The 21,439-nt window shown below is 35.3% G+C and overlaps 1 protein-coding gene across 1 annotated transcript; it reads left to right on the forward strand.

Moving 5' to 3' along the window:
• Positions 1 to 695: 695 nt before the first annotated feature.
• On the forward strand, positions 696 to 21,366 carry znf511 (zinc finger protein 511). Its single transcript, XM_028795598.2, has 6 exons — positions 696 to 988; positions 3,134 to 3,207; positions 5,228 to 5,429; positions 10,555 to 10,679; positions 15,930 to 16,121; positions 20,851 to 21,366. Exons 1-6 carry the CDS (start codon positions 791 to 793, stop codon positions 20,915 to 20,917), a joined length of 858 nt encoding a protein of 285 aa, XP_028651431.1. The 5' UTR covers positions 696 to 790; the 3' UTR covers positions 20,918 to 21,366.
• Positions 21,367 to 21,439: the final 73 nt, after the last annotated feature.

The following is a 21,439-nucleotide window of genomic DNA, read 5'->3' on the forward strand; positions in this document are numbered from 1 at the left end:
AGACACATTAAATCAAAAATAGATTATATATTTATAATATAAATGTTGTTACTGGAAATAATGTTTATAAGGATATATATTCACAATATTTTTAAACACTGCATCACCATGTAAACCCTTCCATATGTTTTCTATGAGAATGACTCAAGGAGAAGGTAACCTGTCTTGACCAAATTGGGCGCAAGTTATGAATTAAATCTGGAGAGGGCTGCAGGCAATCAGACACAACCATACACATCTGTGGGATATTGTAGGAACACTTAGAAAAAGAAAAAGAAATGATGTGCTAGATAATGTTAGTCATTGTCAGGGTCACAGAGGGTACTGGAGCCTATTCAGCCAGCAAAGTGTGCAAGGCAGGAACAAACCCTGCGCCAGTCCATTGCAGGGTGAACACACATACACACACACTTCATCCACACACTAGGACCAATTAAGTATCACCATATCGCCTAATCTGCATGTGTTTAGACAGTGAAAGGAAACCGGAGCACAAGGAGGAAACCCAAGCAGACACGGAGAGAACATGCAAACAACACGCGAGGCGGCAGTGTTACCCCTGCGCCATCGTTACGCCTGGTTATAATGTATACCGTGAAAAGAAAAATACGGGTGCAGAACAGACAGTCAGGAAATAGGACGGGCACTAAGACCCAGCACTTGAAGTCAACGCGACCAGACCTATTCTGAAAGCGGCTGTCGTCAGCGAAGGCCGGATGTGATAGGAAATATTTTAATACAGCTTGACAGTATGCATTTTTGAAAACACAACCGCGGAAGAGTGCTCATAATGTTACAGCCGCAGTTAATTAGTTTTTTGATTGAGCCGGATCACTCGGATAAGGCAGTGTCATTGTTTCCTGTGTTACCAGTTGGGAAGCACGAGGGAATTTGCTTTGGTGAGGAGGGAGCAGAAGACTCAGATGCATCCCCGTTTCCTTTCGTTCCTCAGACATTTAGATTGAGCAAAGAAGACGAACTGTTTGAAGTATGTGTCGCTAAGGCATGATTGTTTATAACAGTAACATTTTGGAATATATTGAGCCGGCTTTTTGGCATACGTTTTTCCAGGTTGTAACAAGTGGCTACGATATCTGTTTCCACTTGTTCTCTCAGAAACGAAAATATCAGTGCATAAATTGGCTAACTACCCCGCAATCTTACACACAGTGGTTCCATATGGGCAAACTGGTGGGCAGTATGGGCTTGGAAAAAAACCCAACTGCCCCAAACGTGTGGACTGCGACAAGAAGACCCCTAAGAAAATTCTCCTAATGGCCCAAGCAGGGTTAATCGCTTGCAGGACAAGTCCAGTAAATCCCTGCTTTGTCTAATGATGGTGTTGGGCAAATGTCATGAGGACCGCAGTAGTTTCCTGCTTTTTAATGTAGTTGCAGAGTAAGTAACGCTGCAGATTAGTACTGTCGGTGAGTTTTAGATTTTGATTGTAGAAATATAAATAAGTTTGATTGACGTCAAAAGGTATTGTTTTTATATTGGCTAAAAGTGCACATTTTGTTTTATTGGTAACGTTTACTTGTTCAGGAAAAAAGCGCTGGACAAGTACGCTTACAAAACGGCTTTCCATTTATTAGTAAACAGTTTAAATCCACATTAGCACTGTGTTTTTTTAATTTATTCTGTTAATAACTAATACATTGTAAATCTTCATGATTAGCACTAAAAAAAAGTTTCAAGTTAAGGACCGGAAAGCGGAATGGCACGGTGGCACAGTGGTAGCACTGCTGACTTGCAACAAGGAGACGGGGTTCACGTCCCTGGTCCTCTCATCATTGAGCTTGCATTTTCTCCCCGTGTGTGTGGGTGACTTTCCTTCCACAATCCACGAAGCCAGAGAACAGTCTTACTCAAACATCACTGGAGACAAGGATGGAACTAGCCATGAACAGCATCGCAGGGCATCCTTTCTGTCAGTTGACAAATAACCTAATATGTACACGTTGGGGATCTGGGAGAACCACACAGGGAGGATGTGCAAACTTCATACAGTGTCCTGGCCAGGGTTTAAACCCAGGACTCCAAGACAGGAAGAAGTGCTCATTTATAGCATTTAAAACATTTGCATGTCTTTATGACTTTGAAATGCTTGAATGAATCATCCACAGAGCAGTTAGATCTGTGGTCGCAGCTCAGTTGTGCACATTTGCACAACGATCCCCAAACAGAAACAATGTAAAAAAAAATTCTTTCTTCGAACTTTCCTCGTACTGTTTTTTTTTTTTGCTGTTTTTGTTTTCTGTGGTTTTCACTGATACCTTTTGCTTATTGCTTGTCAACATTTGAAAAACATCCATTGGAATTTAACTCATTGTCACCCTCCTATAGAAACGGCAGACACGAAAAAAAGATAGCAGTGTTAATGTTTGTGATGTGCAATCTGTTGGAATGGCAAATGCAAAGCATATGTCTTTGTTATATGCAAAAAAAGATGAAAAATCTCGGGTTGCAAACGTATGCGAAATGCTTAATAACTTAATTAATAATAGAAATGTTATGTAAATTGTGTATAAAACTTCCACCGACCGGTCCGTGGAAAAATTTGCATCTAATAAAGTGGTCCTTGCTGTCAAAAAGGTTGGGGACCACTGGTTTAAGGCACAGAATACATTTCTAAGAAAAGACTTTAAGTTAAATTTATTTTTGTGTTATCAATTGTGAAAACATTGTAACCCTCTTAATTTGCCAATGCATTGTTTTCAGCAACAACAATAACATTTATTTGTATAGCACATTTTCATACAAATGCTGTAGTTCAAAGTGCTTTACAAGATGAAGAAAGGAAAAAGAAAAATTATATATAAAAATTAGGCAATACTAATTAACAAAGAATAAAGTAAGGTCTGATGGCCAGGGAGGACAGAAAAAAACAAAACAAAACAAAAAAAACTCCAGAGGGCCGGAAAAAAAAAAAACAAAAACAAAATATGCAGGGGTTCCAAGGCAATGAGATGAGCAATGAGAAGAATAAAATTGAAAATATTTAACACTGTGTTTAAACACTACAGTGTTTACAACAAAAGCAATATATGATTCAGTATACTGTATAGCATAGACAATTTATATTTGAGTTTAGGCATGCTTGTTTCTGATCATTTGTTGTAATTATTTTAAGGATGGTGACATTCAGCGCCATTTGTATTTGCAAGATGCTGAGGCGGACTATGCCAGTGATGTTGATAGACCCAAGTAAGTACTCTTTTTGCCTCTCCTTTCCTTGGTACATGTCTACACTCTAATCAGATCAAGGCAACTATGTATCCCCATGCAGTTTTAACATGGTGAACAGTTAAATCTAACAAGTATTTCAAGTACTGTAATAATAAGAGATTTTTTTAAGCCATGGAAGAAAGTTTCCATATTTGAGGTTTTTCATTTTTGGGTTAATTTTTATATTATTACAAACATGGTCTTGTTTAAGTATAATTTTGAATAACTTGTGTACAACTAGATAATGAAACAACTTCATAAAATTATTTTGTTTTGTGTAAAACATTATATAAAAGGCTAATAAATCAAAATGAAGGTTTTCCAGTTTAGAAATCAATAAAGCAAAAATAGTAATCATAATAAATCTAGATTATGTCCAACTAAACTGAGCCACCCTTTAAGAAAAAAAAGTAAACAGGAATATCTGTGTGTGAGGTAAAAAAAAAAGGAAATATTGCATTGACCAATTGTCAACTTCCCTTTAATTTAATTTCAACAGCTTTATTTCCTTTGCCAGTCTGTGAAGGATGTTATCTTCAATTATATATATGTATATATTTTGGATAAATTGCTTGGCCAATAAGCATTGATGCTAACAGTTACAACATACAAATTCAGATAAATCGGCTCCATTGATACTTTATTGGAGGTTATGCAGTTATTTGGTAAATCTCCCTTTTTTAGCTTTGTTTGTATGTCTTTAAAAGTTGCACATGCAAAATAAAAAATAATAATTTAGAAATTCTGAAGACTGGCAGTAGACAGACAAGTGTGCAACTTTATCCATAGACCAATATGTGGCAACACATTTTAATAACCTTTGTTTGTTTTTTTTTGTTTACTTGGGTTTTCTAAAGGTTCTTTGTTTTTTTAGGTGCTAACAGTTGCTCACTCTCAAATGATTCAATCTGTCTGAATATGGGTGTGTGCAATGGACTGAAGGATTATTCAAGGCTTATTTTTGTCTTGCCCCAGTGCTGATATGGTGGGCTTCAACTGTCTGAATTAAGCGAGAATTGCATTTAATATGGATATATTTTACTAGTTTGAACCCGGCAAGAGTTTCACACTGTAACAATCTTTTCATTATCACTATACTTGAGGTTGAGTTTTACCCAACAACATCAAAAATAGAGCCAGCCAAGTCAACTCGGAATGCAACTCCGGACAGTATTTGCTGTTTTTTGTGCAATTTAATAACATGTTCGTTTGAGGGAATAAGATTACAAATGAGGCTGTAACAAACATTAAAAATGCAAATGAAAAGCAAAAAGTACCAGTGTGTGAACTATACAACCTGTCTCTGGTTTGTTATAGTGTGGTCCTGTGGTGGTGTATTTGGCAGGGTGTTCTTCTGATTTTTGTAATCTTTTGCTAATGCATTCTGGGGCATAGTTGTGAATTGAAATATTGTTGGCTTTATTTGTATTTTAATCATTCATCACCAGCATGAAAATAGTGTTGCCCAGCCAAATTTGTCCTGGCACAGGCCTTGCTTCATAGTCAAGTATTTTTATTTCCCAGCAACTAGATGATGGAGCACAGATGTCAAAAGAGTCTTATATTAAATTATTAATATTTATGTAATTGAAATTTTGATACTTTTCTGGTTACAGATAAGGTTTCCAAAAAACATAGTATCTTGATCTGTGATTGAGTGTAAGCAAGAAAACTCGGCATTGAAATAACACCTCTCAAAGTTTTAGTATATAGATGTTTACAGATATTTACAGTAATTTCTGTTTAAAAAATTGTCTTGTGTAATTTTGGTATGTGTTATAGAATAGAAAAATCTGGTACTTTAATAAATTTAAAGATCTGTGTTAGTAAAGTCAATATATATTTATACAGTAATAAATTGTTTTCTGAGTTCAGGTTCCACACTGGCAAGTTGTCGAACACAAAGGCAGCTTTTGTTGAGAAAGGTTGATTAATATATATTTGTTTGTTTTAATCAGTATGCATGGATACTGCGTCAATTAATTTTCCTCTCTTTTAGGATTTCTGAATTCAAATGTCACATAGCTGGCTGCTGCCAGCTCTTTGACTCTCTTGAAGAATATGAGCATCACTACAATTCATTACATCGGAATGTCTGCTCTCACTGCAAGAGATCATTCCCTTCGGCTCACCTATTGGACATTCATTTATCGGAGTGGCATGATTCATTGTTTCAGATTTTGTCAGAGAAACAACTTATGGTCAGTTTGAATCTTAACTCAATATTCTTACTTAGGTACTGTATTTACCTTGTATAGTTTGATCCCTAAACGTACAAGTTTTTCCCCTCAAATATACATTTTTATTGAAAGGTAATATCTGTTTTCTGTGACACACTTTTAAGGATTTTCCTCTTTGAAATTTTAAATTTTTTCTAAACAGAAATTTCACTAATTTATTTATTAATGTACGATAATAGCTAATCAAAAATAATTTCTGAAAAAAGGCATACAAAGATCATACTATTAAAAGCAGATATTTCTTAAAATATGTGTTTTGTTAGTTTGGTTAGTTCTATTATTTGAATAATAGTACTTTTGGAAATATTACAACATATCTCGCAAACCTAATATGTGTATTGACAATAACACTACTTATATTGTATTTGGAAACCCACCAAAAAACTTTTTTGAGTGTCTGCAAGCTAAGTTCTATGCTATTGTTATATGCTGGTTTTGTTTGGTGATATTTAGAGGCACAGAGAAACAGAAATGGTCATATAGTCATCTTGGCAGTTTATTATTGTAGCTCCACATTCATCCTACAGCCCACTCACTCACACCCACAAAAATTAAATTAATGCCAATTACAATACAGAAAGCTCCATTGTTACAGTAAATCTACTTGCAATTTTATAACAAATTTTGAAAAACATACAAATAATAAACTTACACATTTGTAATTACTGTATAAATTATGTTAAAATAGTTAATCTGATGGGCGGCATGGTGGCACAGTGGATAGCGCTGCTGCCTCGCAGGTTCCCGGGTCCTCCCTGTGTGGAGTTTGCATGTTCTCCCCGTGTCTGCCTGTGACCCTGTAAGTAGGATATAGTGGGTTGGATAATGGATGGATGGATGGATAGTTTATCTCATAATATGTAATCCTACACTGTAATGCAATGGCTGTCAGGACACACAGTGGTATCTGGCTTACTCATTTTTTTTTTTAATGTCCTCCTCTTTTATGATGAGAGTTTTTCATCTGTCAACATGATGAGAACCTTCTACATTCAAACGTTTGACCAAAAAATAATTTCACTTCTTTTCACCCATTCTGATGGGTTTGCTTTTGTGTTTTGGATCATTGTCTTGCTGCATCATATACTGTTGTGGAATGCTGTGTTTTCTTTGCACTGGTGATGATGGGACCCATGCCATCCAAAACATTGTACGTTTATTTCATCTGTCTATAGAACATTCTCCCAAAAGGCATGAAGATCACCCTGGCCCTTCCTGGCTAATGAAAAACCAGCATTTATGTTGTTTTTGGCTATCTGTGGTCTCCTCTGTTATTTCTTCATAAAATACACAAGGAGTGTTTCTAATTTAAGTAATAATGAGCTATTTATTCTTGTGTTGGCTTTGTAATGGGCCAGTGAAATATTTAAAAATACAGTAAATGCCATGAAAACAGTTGTTGATCTTCAATTTAAAAGTGATTTTATATTTCCGTATTTTTTCAATAAGGTAATTAATACTTGTTTGCTTAAAACCCTTATTTCATAACTTGCTTTATTGTATATTTATTTTAAAGCCTAGAAATAACTTTAAATGAAATATAATGCAAGATTGAGATTTAGATTGACTAGGCTATAAAATCACACATGTCACACAATACATTGAAAAGAATGTATCCCAACTTGGTGCTTGCATTAATATTAGATTACAAGTCAGAATTTCACATTAGCACACTAAAGCCGAGATTTGCTTCAGAAAATAGTGAAGCATACCTTATTTTGAACAAACCTCCATTCTGAATCTGTATCTATCACATGGTTAAACTATTTGGGCAAGTATGCACAGACTTTATAGGTATGTGATATTTATACAAAACATCAACTTAAATGATCTTATGAGCCAGTTCACAATTTGGTCACTGGTGATTAGAGCTTCAATTGTACACACGGTATCTAAGATTCACATTGTTAGATTTGTAAACTATCACACAATATTAGTAATAATAAAGCAGTGTGAAAATAAGTATAAGAATGGCCCCCAGTTAGAGTATGAAAAGAAAGAAATATAATCTTTCCCTTTTCAGAAACCATATTAATTACACTGCTTTGAATGTTAGATTTTTTTTTTTCATGCCGAGGTAATTCTAGTTACATTTTGATACCAGAAACAAAATACTGAAATTTGTTGGAAACAATCTAAATCCTGTATTAACACGTTAATTCAACAATACAACATAAATGCATTGTTCCGTGGTTTAGGGACCAAAGTATAATTTGTTTTTGACTTAAATAAGTAGTAGAAGCTGTCCTTCTGGCAAGAATCCAAAGCACAATGTTAAAGATTTGTTCTACTCAATTGCTGATTTGAACTCCAAATATTTAAAAAAAATCATATAAATATTTGTACTTTGTGCCTGATACAATCATTTTGAGTTAAAAGGCAACAAAATAAATATGTCTAAATGTGACCATTTATAGTAGTAGGCCCAGTGCATGATAAATCATGGACTACTGGTTTAGTACTAAAATCTAGTCATAGAAGGATTGTCTAATTGAAGTTATGTCAGTGGAGTGAAACTGTGGTCTGTAATACCTACGATGTCACTTGCAATATGCTCACTCAGGGGCATCATCCTCGACATGCCAATTCCACAGCATTTGTCCTATCCTCTGTGTGTGTGTGTGTGTGTGTGTGTGTGTGTGTGTGTGTGTGTGTGTGTGTGTGTGTATGTATATATAGATAAAGAAAGCAGGAGACAGAGCTGGAGGTAGCAGAGTTAAATATGCTAAGATTTGCATTGGGTGTGACAAGGATGGATAGGATTAGAAATGAGTACATTAGAGGGTGAGCTCAAGTTGGACAGTTGGAAGAGTCAGAGAGGCGAGATTGCGTTGGTTTGGATATGTACAGTGGAGAGATGCTGAGTATATTGGGAGAAGGATGCTAAGGATATAGAGCTGCCAGGCAATGGAAAAAGAAGGCCTAAGAGAAGGTTTATGGATGTGGTGAGAGAGGACATGCAGGTTATGGGTGTAACGGAACAGGATATGGAAGGCAGAGGGATGTGGAGGGAGATGATCCGCTGTGGTGACCCCTAACGGGAGCAGCCGAAAGAAGATATATATAGATATCTATATACTGTACATACATTCACAACCCTTAACATTATACATACATTATATATCTTGTATCTTATATTTAAATAAATTTCATTATATAAGATATATAATGTATGTATAATGTTAAGGGTTGTGAATGTACAGTATGTCAGGCAATTACTTGGGAATCACTGAGACTACAAACTTGATCCTGATCTTAGTTGAAAGCTTATAACGTGATACATGCTGATGAAGCACAACTTGTGACTGGCAGCAAACCTTGCTAAGTTATCATGGTTTATTTCTTTCTTATGGAAAACTGATCAAGAAGGTGACATGGCAAACGGAAAAAGAAGAACAGTGACATTTGCTGAGTATAAGGGAAACTGCATGGCTGGTTATGTGATAGGAAGAAGAATGACGGCCCCATACACCACTTTGTGCATCCTGCTGGTACTCGCAAAATGTGACTAACTGCAACATTTATGGAATTATCGGGCTTTGCGTCTTTCTTATGGCAAACAGGATACAGAATAAAAAGTGTGACCAAGATAAATGCATAAATGAATGACATCCCCACCTTCCACTGAGCATAGCCTGCTGGTATGTGCAAACTACCTGGGCTTGAACCTTGATTTTTGGGAGGAGCAGAAGCCTGCATGTTTTCTAGTGTATTAATAAAATGCATTGCATTTCTCAGTACAAAATATGGCATACACTAAAAGTGCTATAACACGATAAAGGAAATTTTAAGTAGAAAAAATATATAAGAAATAGAAATCAACAGAAGAAATACTAATCCCTTTCAGGCTTATTTACTGTTACATAGAGAAAGAAACTGATGGTATGACTGCGCATGTCTAAAACTTGGGTCCTTTATACTTGATTTGTTATTTACACAGTTTCTCTCTGCTTTCATTTTACACTATTAATAACCAGAATGTTTAATACACTTGAATGGGATTCATACTTTCATTCTTTTTTAATTACATTTTTTCTATTTTAATTTTCTTTTATTAAGTTATAATGTCAGTTTGTCTATTGTCTCAGTCATATTGCATTTGATATAGGATACTCAAAAGCAGTGCCAATATTTGTGATGCACCATCTGTTGGAATGAAAAATGCAATGCATTTTATTTCTACTGTACATGCATTACAAAGTACATTCCAATAGATGGCATATCACAAATGTTAATGCTAAATATGCCAAACAGAGGGTACCTGCTAGACAACAGACAGAAATATAGATCACGCTAGAGCAGTTGTTCTCAAATTTAACCACTATTTTACTCAAGCAAACTGCTACCTACCAGTTTCTATGTTACAAAAGATTTAAGTGACGTGAATAGTTTTCATATATTTTTTTAATTTTGCATTTTTGTATTTTCATCTTTATCATTTATTCCATTTTTTCATGTATTCTTTTTGTTTAAGACATTATTTACTAATGAGCATGCTAGCCAGTATGACACAAAAGTATCTGCAGCCTTTTGGCATTTAGCATTGTTTGCACTTATGTCTACAAATGGAGTAGTTAACTCTCATTATTAGGACACATTTAAGGAAACAAACACTACAGAAAAATGTTAATTGCAAAAATAAAAATCTTTATATATTTCCTAAAAATGTAGATCTCACACTGTGTTGTGCCTTTTTGGATGTAGAGTAAGATAAAAGATCAGTTAATTAATCAGTGAGATTAGTTAGAGGTAAAATGACTCACTGATTGTGAAACCCTTAGAAACAAAAGCCTGCAACAAAGTTGTGCCACCAGGATTGAACTTGAAAACCACTGCACTAAAAGGGCCTTTAAATCAAGGACATTTTAAGTAGAAAAAATATATAAGAAATAAAAATCAACAGAAGAAACACTAGATGGCATTATGTTATAATGCCATCTAGTGGCACAAAATGTATATTGACTTATTGAAATTTAGATAATTGGAACCAGTAATTGTTTGCATTGAATTTACAGGCGTGCCAAATTGTTCTGTTTTTGGTGATTTTTTTTCTTTCTGTTTGAATGTAAATTGTATTCTTTCACAGTATCAGTGCCTGGTTGAAGGATGTGCTGTAAAATTTAAAACCTACAATGACAGAAAAGATCATTTAATTAAAGTACACAGTTACCCTGCTGATTTCCGATTTGGGAAGCCTAATAAATCCAAAAGGTAATTCTTTTTTAGTAATTTAATATTTTTGTTGCTTTTTTTTATAGTTTTCTGGCCCTTAGCCATATCTATAGATGTTTTAATAAATCATATTTTTCTGTTTATAATATTCAGTAAATACCATATCTCAAATTATCAGTTGATTTTAGTTTGTTAAAGCTTAAGTTACAAAACAAGTAATGCCCTAAAATTGATCACACATTTGTATTTTTAAAATATGCTTTTCTGTACTATTTTAAAACTATATTCATAAACTTATTGATTGTATTTATGTCAAGTTAATTTTGAAGCAGTATTAGTGTATAAAGAGGTCCATATGCCATTATGGTTTTGTTTAAGGCTGGCTCATTTTTATTCAATAACAGAACTAGCTGCTATTAATAACCTTTTAAGATTTATAAATGAACCAGTGGCGCACTGCACGTTATACATTTGACTTGATCATTCATAGTTTTCATACTCTTTCTCTGTACGTTTAGCATTCGTTTGCTCAGAGGTTGATGCGCTTGCTGCTTCCTGAGCAGCTCTTCTTTTCTCCACCCTAGCGACCCGCTTCTTCTCTTCTTTCGTCGGCATCTTTTCACGTTAAAACTGATTAAGTCAGCATTTGTGTTGAAATTACTTAGTACGTTTTCCTTAATTTTTCACTTAAGCTGGCACTTAAGTCTTCAATCTGCCTCAAGAATGATTTAAGATATGAAGAGGTAGGGGAAGTGACGGCGAAGGTGGTAGGGAATGAGAACGGCCACCCTGCTGGCCGCTGCCGAGAGTTGATTCTACATTAAAATAAAAATAAACAGAGGAATAACCTTGGCGGTCAATCATCACCCCGAAAGCGGATAGTAGACATCACATAGCTTATGTGTACCAAATTTCAGGCCAATAGATCAAACGGTTTGTGAGCTACAGGTGATTTAAAATCCTGGACAGACAAACAGCCATGGTAGTTTATTATATAAGAAGATAATCTAACTTAGCTAACTGGTAGAATTTGTGAGTTATTTTTTAGCAAAACATGTTTTGTCATTTTGTTTTTTTGAGTAATGGAAATTCCTTTCATACAGTTCAGTTTATATTCATTCAGGTGAAGTTGGTTGACAATACTTAACTGGTCCAATGTACAGTAAGTAAGTCTTATAATGCTATTTTAGATTCTGGCCCTTGTGGCCCTTAATTCAACTAAATGGGACTGGAAAGTTAATTAAAAACAAATCAATGTTAAGTTAAATTAATGATTAACACTATTGCACCTTGCAATTTTATACTATACTAAATACAGTAGAGATTGGCTAGCTGACAAGATATACATTTATTGTTAAAAAAACAGATCTGTTTCAATACCAACAGTGTTTGTTTAATATTTTGTATCAGAAGAGAACTAAACAAAACTTATTCAAAGTGCACCACAAATCTAGCAGTGATTTAAAAAAAAAAAAAAAGGCTGCCAAGGAACATTAGAGCAGTATCTATGTTTGTCTCAAAAAAAAAAGCCAAACGATCTCCACTCCAAACTCAGGTTCAGTACAAACTCTTCTGTATGTAGACACAAGTGGTGAAGTTTTGGCCTAACTACATCTGACTTAAAGAAGAGCACTGTATTAAGTTGTCTAATAAACATTATTTTAATGGTTTTTTCAATATAAGAAAATGTGTACACAAAGATATGTTTTTGAGTTATTCTCTATTATACTGAAAAGCATTGTGGAGTGACAAACCTTTAACATGCAGTCTGTTAAATGTGCAGAGAATGTGCACCACAAGTGGTAGAAAGCCATCTTTACAGGAGAGCTTAGGTTCCTTTGAAGCCTCATGCTCTGACAATGTTTAGTAATTGTTTGATTAAACTTTAAATATGAAATTGGGATATCTAAGTAAAACCTTCAAAATTCATATTTTTTTAATCAATACTATTAGACACATTATCGATCCATTCAGTTTTACGGTTACAAGATTTTAATTGGTAAGTTTTTGACCTTCACATTTTCATTGTTACTAACTCTATTTAGAATCTTGGTTTGCTACATTAAGTGCTAATATTACACTAATGGTATTTCATTGGAATTGTGTGTGCAAAAAATGCTGAACGTGCTTTTTCCTTACATACAGAGGTTTTATTACATCCCATTTTTGTTTTTGTTTTCAGAATTTGACTTGGTGTACAATAAGCTTTTTTTTCTTACTGTATTCTATGTCTTAACTGTAGTATACTGTTGATATCTACAGTTCTCTCTATGTGTTTTAGGCTTTGAGCCTATAGCTGATTAGGGATGTTGAATCAAGGTTTGATAGATGGAAATTTACTCTTTGTATTGTCACGTGTAGTATCACAGAAACGTATTACATTACATTTTTCATGTGCAATAAATATATAATAGACTTACATCTAATTATCTTATAAATAAATGTCTACGCATGTAAGTCTGTGTGTCTGTCCGGCCTGGATGTGAGAGGTGGAGTCGGGGTAAGAGCTCCACCTCCAAGGAAACAGAAACTCACTTAGCCACTAATACACAAGTGAGGTGATCATGTCGGCAAAACGAAACCTCTGAAGAAAGAGTCACTCGCTTAACCGCTGATGCACAAGTGATGTGAGCACGTCTGCAAAATGAAACCTCCTAGGAGAGAGATGGCCAGAGTAGTTCCTTTCAATTATCTGACATCTCTACATTTCATTTTTTTTTTCTGATGATTTCAATAGTTTCTAGGACCCCAGGCATTTAACAGCACAGGCTTACACACTGTATAATTGTCTTTGCAATTCCAGTAGTTTAAATTAAGTAAGCCCTATTGAATATATATACAATTCCGTGTTCTCTAACTCACATTAAAAGATAACTACAGTAGTCAGAATACAGCGACAGACTGCTGTCACTTTCCTGCTCCACTGACAGACTGAGGAGATCGTTCCTCCCCCCACACTATGCAACTCTTCAGTTGCACCCAAAACGTTAACATTATTCAAAGTTATTGTCTGTCTGTATACCTGCATTGTTATCACTGTTTAATATTGTTTTTATCAGTATGCTGCTGCTGGAGTATGTGAATTTCCCCTTGGGATTAATAAAGTACCTACCTACCTACCTACCTACCTACCTACCTACCTACCTACCTACCTACCTACCTACCTACCTACCTACCTACCTACCTACCTACCTACCTACCTACCTACCTACCTTCCTACCTTCCTTCCTTCCTTCCTTCCTTCCTTCCTTGTTAGACTGAAAAGTCTAAAAAGTACTATTTATCCTTTTGGGGAAAAGAAGACACAATTGATATAAGTATGTGTTAAATAAATTTACAGCACAAAGTGATAGGAAAAGGATTGTAATTTATCAGACTGGATTTTTTAAAGTGTTGCAACTTAGGCCACATAGAACTTGTTTAAATAGTAGTCTTTAATTCATCTACAGTTTAAAATATGTGATTTCCATGAGGAATGATCTGGAATGAGGATGTGTATGCATAAAATATATATAGTTTTTAATTTAATTCTCAGCATGAAAACTCTTCTGTGGTTTTGTTTGTGATGTTCATAGCTCAAAGAAGCAAGCCATTTATTGTCTCAGCAATTTTTCTTGTACTCCAGCAATGAAAAATAAGCTGGGCCCCATCTCCTGCAGAGCACACAGTACTCTTCCAGTTTTACAAATACTCTGCCGTTTATTCCCAGTATTCCCAGATATACAGTAGAGTGACTACTTTATGCGCTCCGATATATTCACAACTGAAGTTCTTAAATTGTCCAAGAAATGGACACCAGTGTATGTGCAGATCTTTTGCTGTGGTGAACTGATTTGGAGGAAGATGTCAGCCACAAATGCATAGTCCATTTGTCTTTGTTCATAGTCCAGTCTGGGGAAAGCAGTATATTACAGAGAAACAAATCAACTTGTAATAAATGCACATAATTTGGAATAAAAAGTGAAGGTTAATACACACTGTTTAGTAGAACAGTAAATCACATTGACAAGAACAAAGTGTCAACGTGAAGTGTTGCGCCGTTAGCTAACACAGTATCTTTTTTTTTTTTTTAAATGTTACCGATAACCCATATTTGAATGTTAGGTCTGAAGGGGCTTTATGAATGGATTTGGAGAAGATAGGGCTGAAGAGGACATGCTGTAGACTTACTGTTTTTTTTTTTCCATTTTAATGAAGAATAGAAAGCTGCATGTATTTTGAAGTGTTGTTGCAATGGAAGCAGCAATCAAAAAGTTGGAGATAAGGGACTGAAGTTTTCTGGCATTCATGTTTACTTAATTTGCAAAATGCTTTCCAGGGTTTGCACTCATATAACTGAATATAGTGTCTGGTATAGTGAGCAATTTGTAAAGTACTGACAATAATGTTACATAGACACAAAAATTAAAACAATATGTCGCTGAATATTAATGAATAAAAATGAGATTTTCATCAATGCATTTTCTGCTTATCCAGTTCTGGGCCACAGTGTCTATTATGGCAACTTCGGTTGCAAGGAAAGAACCAGCCCTGCATTGTGTACCAGTGCTTGTAATGCACGAATCAGTACCAGTATATGTGAAACAAAGAAAATGCATAATTAAGGTTGACTCTGTGATAAATCAGTTTTTAGACAAGGATACAAAACAGTTACATGTTTAAGTTTTTTTTAAATTGATTATTTTATTTTTGGGGAGAATTCAGCATAGTGAGTGCCAAAAAGTTAAATGAGTCTTTACAAGGGAAGACATTCAAAGTGTTGTTTTTACCTACTTGGAAGGCCAGCCTCAATGATCTGGTTTATTTGATGAAATTAAATATTCAGAGGTGTTCTCTAAGCTTTGTTTGCCATATAATAAATCAAGAGTCATTTTAGTGTTTTAATTATCATTATTTCAGAAATAAACAGCTCTGCAGATTATTTACTGTTTAAATGAAAATGTGCAAAAGCTCAATAAATTAAATTTTCAAAGGATAATTGGATAAAATTAAGAGAATTGGAAAGAATTACTGTTGTCCTCTGGTCAAGTTAAGTGCAGATTGTTTGATGTTGCAGTTGTTGTACTTTATAGGCTTACTATGTTCATCTAGGATTGCTCAGGCTACAGGCTTGCCTATAACAGTGGATTTTTTTCTAAATCGTCTAATTGGTTGTAATGTTAGCAAAAAGTGTTCAGAACACACATTTTTTAAACTGACCTGCAGCAATAAATGTCTGTCAGTATTAAAAAAAGAGAGAGAGAGAAAAAAATCATAAAAATTTGACTTTTTTTTCCTTCTGTTTCATAGCAAGAACCGCGGCAAGACTCCTGTCCAAAGAGAGGCACCTATGGAATTGTCTGAACCTGATCAAGCCCAGACCAGTGAATTAATGATTTTGGAGCCCATGGAAACCAGTACACATGAGACAAACATTATAACTTCCACTACTGAAAAAAGGACTCTTCAGATGGAGCAGAATAAACCCCATTATTCATACAAGTTAGTGTTCATTTTTATTCAGTTCAAGAATCAGTTTTATAACTGTGCTCTGGCAGGGATAGTTTCTAAGTAAACTTAACTTATCAGTAAAACAGTCTGTTATTAACATGTTAACATTCCATATTTTTTCACTTGATTTACGCATACAGATATGAAGTTTTATTTATATAAACCAATAAAATAGAAAGCAATGTGTTTTGCAGTTTGCAGTACAATGACACATATACTCTATATGTTTTCTCCTTAAAAGATCAAAATCGATGTTGTAAAAAACAGAGCAAAACTAATCTTAGTTTGTGTTCATTCATTAATTTACACAAGGATAGGCATTCAAAATCTGAAATGTTTAAGTAATTTAATCACCTTGTAAATGCACAAAACACCTATGCAATAGTGAGATGGAATGAGAGCTGCTGTTTTAATGCTCTGTGAAATCTGATGCACTGACATGGGTTCTTTTTACAATCCCTTGCAGGTCAGAGGTCAGGGTGTACAGCATCAGGAAACATCCAGGGCTCGTCTCTGTTTTTTCTCCTATTAGATTTCAGTTGTCAGAATGTCCAAAAGTTGAAACCAATAAGTGTTTATTTATATAGTCTGGCCTACTATCTTGCACAAACATTGAGTGAAAGATTTGGTTACATAATACAGGGTGTATTGAAAAAATAATGCACATTTTAAAAATGTAATTTTCAATTGCATTTGTAGCCGAGCATACATAGACTGAACCGCTAAAATAAAAAGCCACTTTTACTGACAAAATCCTAATTAGTCACTTGAGTCAACAGAGTGGTAGTTTGATTTGAGTGGCGAAAACCGTTGCTTTTTGTGATCTATAAAGTAGATGGCAGGAGTGCCACGTGTGCACATAGAACTTGCTAGTGCTTGCCTTTAACATACACTGAGTTGCCAGTTAATTAGGTAAATCTTCAAGCCTCACACAGATTCTACACTCCAGCACATCATGTGTCACATCAAGCAGACCAGTGTTTCTAGCATCAATTAATGTTCAATTAATTAAATAATGGAATGGGCAAAATGAGTGACCCTAGTGACTTAGAACATTGTAGCTGGTGCTAGTAATGTCAGTTCTACCATCTCCCAAACAGCTGCCTTTACTAGCATTTCACGGACCACTGTTTCAAGAGTTTACAGGGAATGGTAAGAGAACTCTGTTATATTTAATTCTGTGGAAAACAAGAAACCGCTTGTGGATCAGACTGGTCAAGAATTATACAAGCCACAGCCAGGCAAATTATGTTTGAATTGAACACTGCAGAATGTCATCTCAGAATGCATTACTTTTTGAAATTTCTATTGAATGGACTACAACAGCTGATGCTGTCAGTGGGCACAGAGGCATCGAAACCATTGAGGAGTAGAAAAAAACCTGCTGGATCTGATGAATTCTGTTTCCTTTTGCATCATGCTTTTTGGCACAAGCAACGTGTGTCCATGAAGTCATCTTATTTGGCACCAAAAGGATGGTCCATTGGTAGCAGTAGGATAGGATAGTGTAGGGAATGTTTTCCTGGCACACATTAGGGCTCCTGATACCCATACAAGATTGTCTGAACAGCATGGCATAGTTAAACATTGTCACTGACCAAGTTTTTCCCTTCATGGCTATAGTAGACTCACACTCAAATTAACACTTTTAGTATAATACATCATGTCACAAAGTCCATATAATCACCTAATAGTTCTGGGAGTATGGTACTATGTTTTCACTGCCTCAGTGATCTGCATAGTACCCGGATCTTAATCCTATCGAGAATCTTTGGAATGAGGTGGAAAGGGATGTTCACAGAAGGGCTGTGTCACCAACCAGTTTGTTGCAGTTATGGCACACAGTCCTTTCTGCATGATGCAACTTTCCTGAACAACGTATTCAGACGAATTCATGCTGTGTAGAAGGCCAAAGGAGGTGTAAAACACACAACTAAACAGGATTACCTAATAAACTGACACCCCGGTGTATGTTACCATGTTGCTTCTGCCCATAACGCAGTAGCTTTGCACTTTGAAGCAACATGTTATGCAAAGCTGATTTTTGTAATTGAGTAATTATTGTATTATTTTAAAAAAATGTGTGTTTTCTCTTATGAAATGGTACCTTTTTTTCACGTTCTTTGAACATAAATCTATGTTTGTTTAACATGCAGGTGTTTTTCCTATTATAAGAAAGGTCTGTTGAGAGAACAAGCACACTGTGCTCTACACCAGGGGTCGCCAACACTGGTCCTGGAGGACCACCATGGCTGCATGTTTCCATTCTAACCCTTTTCTTAGTGACCTGGTTTTGCTGCTAATTAACTTCAAGAGCAAGTCAAATAAAATGAATTCAAAACAAGTCTTAGACCCCTTTAATTGTTTCTTTTTCCTTAATTAGCCGCTAAACAAAAATGAGATACAAAATTAACCAAAACATGACCAGCAAACTATGTCCATCATACAATATCTGAGAATAAGGAAAGATGAAGGTCTCAGGAATGTTGATCTGCTCAGGTCCACAAAACATTTGAATAGTTCTCTTAGAAAAGAGAAAATCAAAAATTTCAGAAATATCTGCTGTTGCACCATGAGAGCAGCAACAAGCCATAGAATTAATGAATTGCTTTAATTAACGAGAATCAGCACCTAATTAAGCAACTAGTTGGAGTGAAATTGGTTGGAGTTTTTCAGGCCCTGTCTTGAACTTCTGTTGGCTCACTCACTTCACATTTCATTTCTGTTTGGGTGCCATTTAAGGAAAGAAATGAAGCAATTCAGAGGAATGAGGAAGAAATTCAAGGGGGACAAATCTTTAAAAAAAGTCAACTAGAATTAATTCAAAAGAAGTTAAGTAGCAGCAAAAACAGGTCACTAATTAAGAAAAGGGTCAGAATGTGGTCCTCCAGGACCAGAGTTGGCAACCCCTGCTCTACACAATATGTAATTTTCACTTTGGACTGTATTCCAGGGACAACCCATCAGTACACTTCACAACAAGGTGTCTCCTGTAATCATGAGGCAGCTTCATTCCTTCTTCGCTTTAAATATTAATAACATTAGAATTTTTTTCCATGGAAAGATCACCAGAGTGCCACCATCAATTACTGGGGTGTTAAAGTAAAAACTGCCATATCTTTCTTTGGCTTAGCGTAATAAGGATGAAGATGATAGGAAAGCACAAAGACATTTTATTTCTGTGTACTTCTGCATGTAAATGTTTTAATGCAGTACAGCCCTCTTCCAGGCAAGTGTAAGATTGGTTGTTTTAGCTGCCAGGTATTTGTTATTGGATAATAAATTGATTTGAACACATAGCATTAGATTTGGCTTTTGCACTGTCATTTGTTGTTAGACTTCACTGGCTTATACCAACATGCAGACTAGAGAACTATCCATGAAAGAAACAGCAAGAAATTTGAATGTTGGAAAAATTGAAACATTCAGTCAGTACCATCTCAGAGAAACTGAGCACACAAAATCGCAGCCTTAGAATAATCTTTAGATATGAGAGAGCATTGACCAGGTTGGTCAAAAATAATCAATAGAATGGTGAAGAAAAACAAAAAAAAACTACAACCTACACCATTTATTAGGGAATATATCACAGTCGACAGACTTAAACAGAATTTAAAGGGCTTCAAGAAAAAGGCAAACGTTTATCTGCAGCAGAGCCATTAGAGTTCTGAAACCACGCGTAATAGACAAATGAGAAAATTGAGAAAGATGATAAATGGAAGCAATGGCAGACTGTCCAAAACAGACTATGTGGTCTGTGTAGCATGGTGGAGGTAGGTGGTGTTTTGTCATGATCGTGCATGGCTGTCTCGGAGACTGGCTACCTCATCTTTAGTGAAATTGAAACTAATGACATTAACAGTGGCACGACTCCAGATGTGTACAGAAACATCTTGTCTGCCTGCACAGAAAAAAAAAAAAAACTTCCCCAGACTCCTTGGCCAGTGCTTCATCATACACCATTCCAATGACTCAGAATGCACTGATAACCCAAACAGAGGGTTCACTGGGGCAAAAAGTGAAATGTTTGAAGAGGCCAGTTCAGTGTCTTAATTTAAATCAAATTGAACATACATTTAATGTGCTAAAAAGGAGTCTGGAGTGAAATCATTGCCAAAAAATGCAGCCTCTGAAGATGTCTACAGAAAAGCTGGACAATGCATTTCATACAAGCCAAGAATGCGGTGACGTTAGTGGGTTGCATGTTTATTGTAGTTTTTGCACACAAGAAAATGATCACAAAAAGCCAAGTTTCATACTTCTATAATTTACTTTATGTTGTTCCTGTACTTAGTCCCTAAAGAGGAATGGAACACAAAAAATGTTATTATTCTGAAACATCAAAGCAATCTATGCAGAAATAGTCAGAAATAAAAGTTATTCTGTACATTTGCATTTTATATACAGTATAATATATATAATTTTTTTAAACCTTAAATAGCTTCAGTATTGACTGAAAAAAAGAGTTTGCACTTGAATGGTTCTTCAGTTCTTTGAGGGGCTCTTCACCTAGAAGTTATTTATATGATTTGGTTGGTAGTTTTTTGATGGAGCTCTTCTGTGTGGGATATTCTATGGTTGACACCTTCATAGTATTGTTTGGGTTTGCTTCTTTTTTGTGCAGTAGACTTGCATGGTCTGTCTTAAATGCAAATTGCATCAGAAGTTTGAAAAGATCCTCATTGCTTAAAAAATAACTACAGTATTTCTATATTTTCAGGGTACCTACAACCATCTGTTTTGGTAAAGGCTCTGTACGAGGATTCCATGGCAGGAAAAAGAAATGAGATCTCCTGAAGCAGTACTAGTCAAAGAGTCTGCATTCTTCTTGTATGGAACCATGGTTTCAAACTGAAGTGCACTGAATAATTTAATGTACTTCATACCTTGAACCAATTGTGCAGTCCTTTAGAACAGTTTAATAGTCTCTTTTCACACAGCAGTTTTGTATACACAGGTCTTTATTGTACCATTTGAAGAGTTTATAAAGTCCCTCTGTGATTACCAAGCTTTTATCAGGCTGCAAAGTGCCATCTGCTTCCCATCAGCAAACATGCAATAAACAATATGAACGTCAATGTCTCGAAAAAATATCCCCTTGAATTGGGCATGAGACAAATATACTAAATGTATTTATTTAGCCAGCGTTTTATGTTGTGGGTTTAACAAATGTGTTTATCACAAATTTAACATCTCTGTTGAGTTTGTCTAAAATAAAGAACACAATCAAAATCTTTTATCAGCTGTTGTCTTAAATTGTCTTTTGACTTTCAAAATCGGATACAGTAAAAAGATTTATAAACAGTTGG

Source organism: Erpetoichthys calabaricus, chromosome 2 (assembly GCF_900747795.2).
Source record: "Erpetoichthys calabaricus chromosome 2, fErpCal1.3, whole genome shotgun sequence".
In the NCBI taxonomy this organism is placed as follows: domain Eukaryota; kingdom Metazoa; phylum Chordata; class Cladistia; order Polypteriformes; family Polypteridae; genus Erpetoichthys; species Erpetoichthys calabaricus.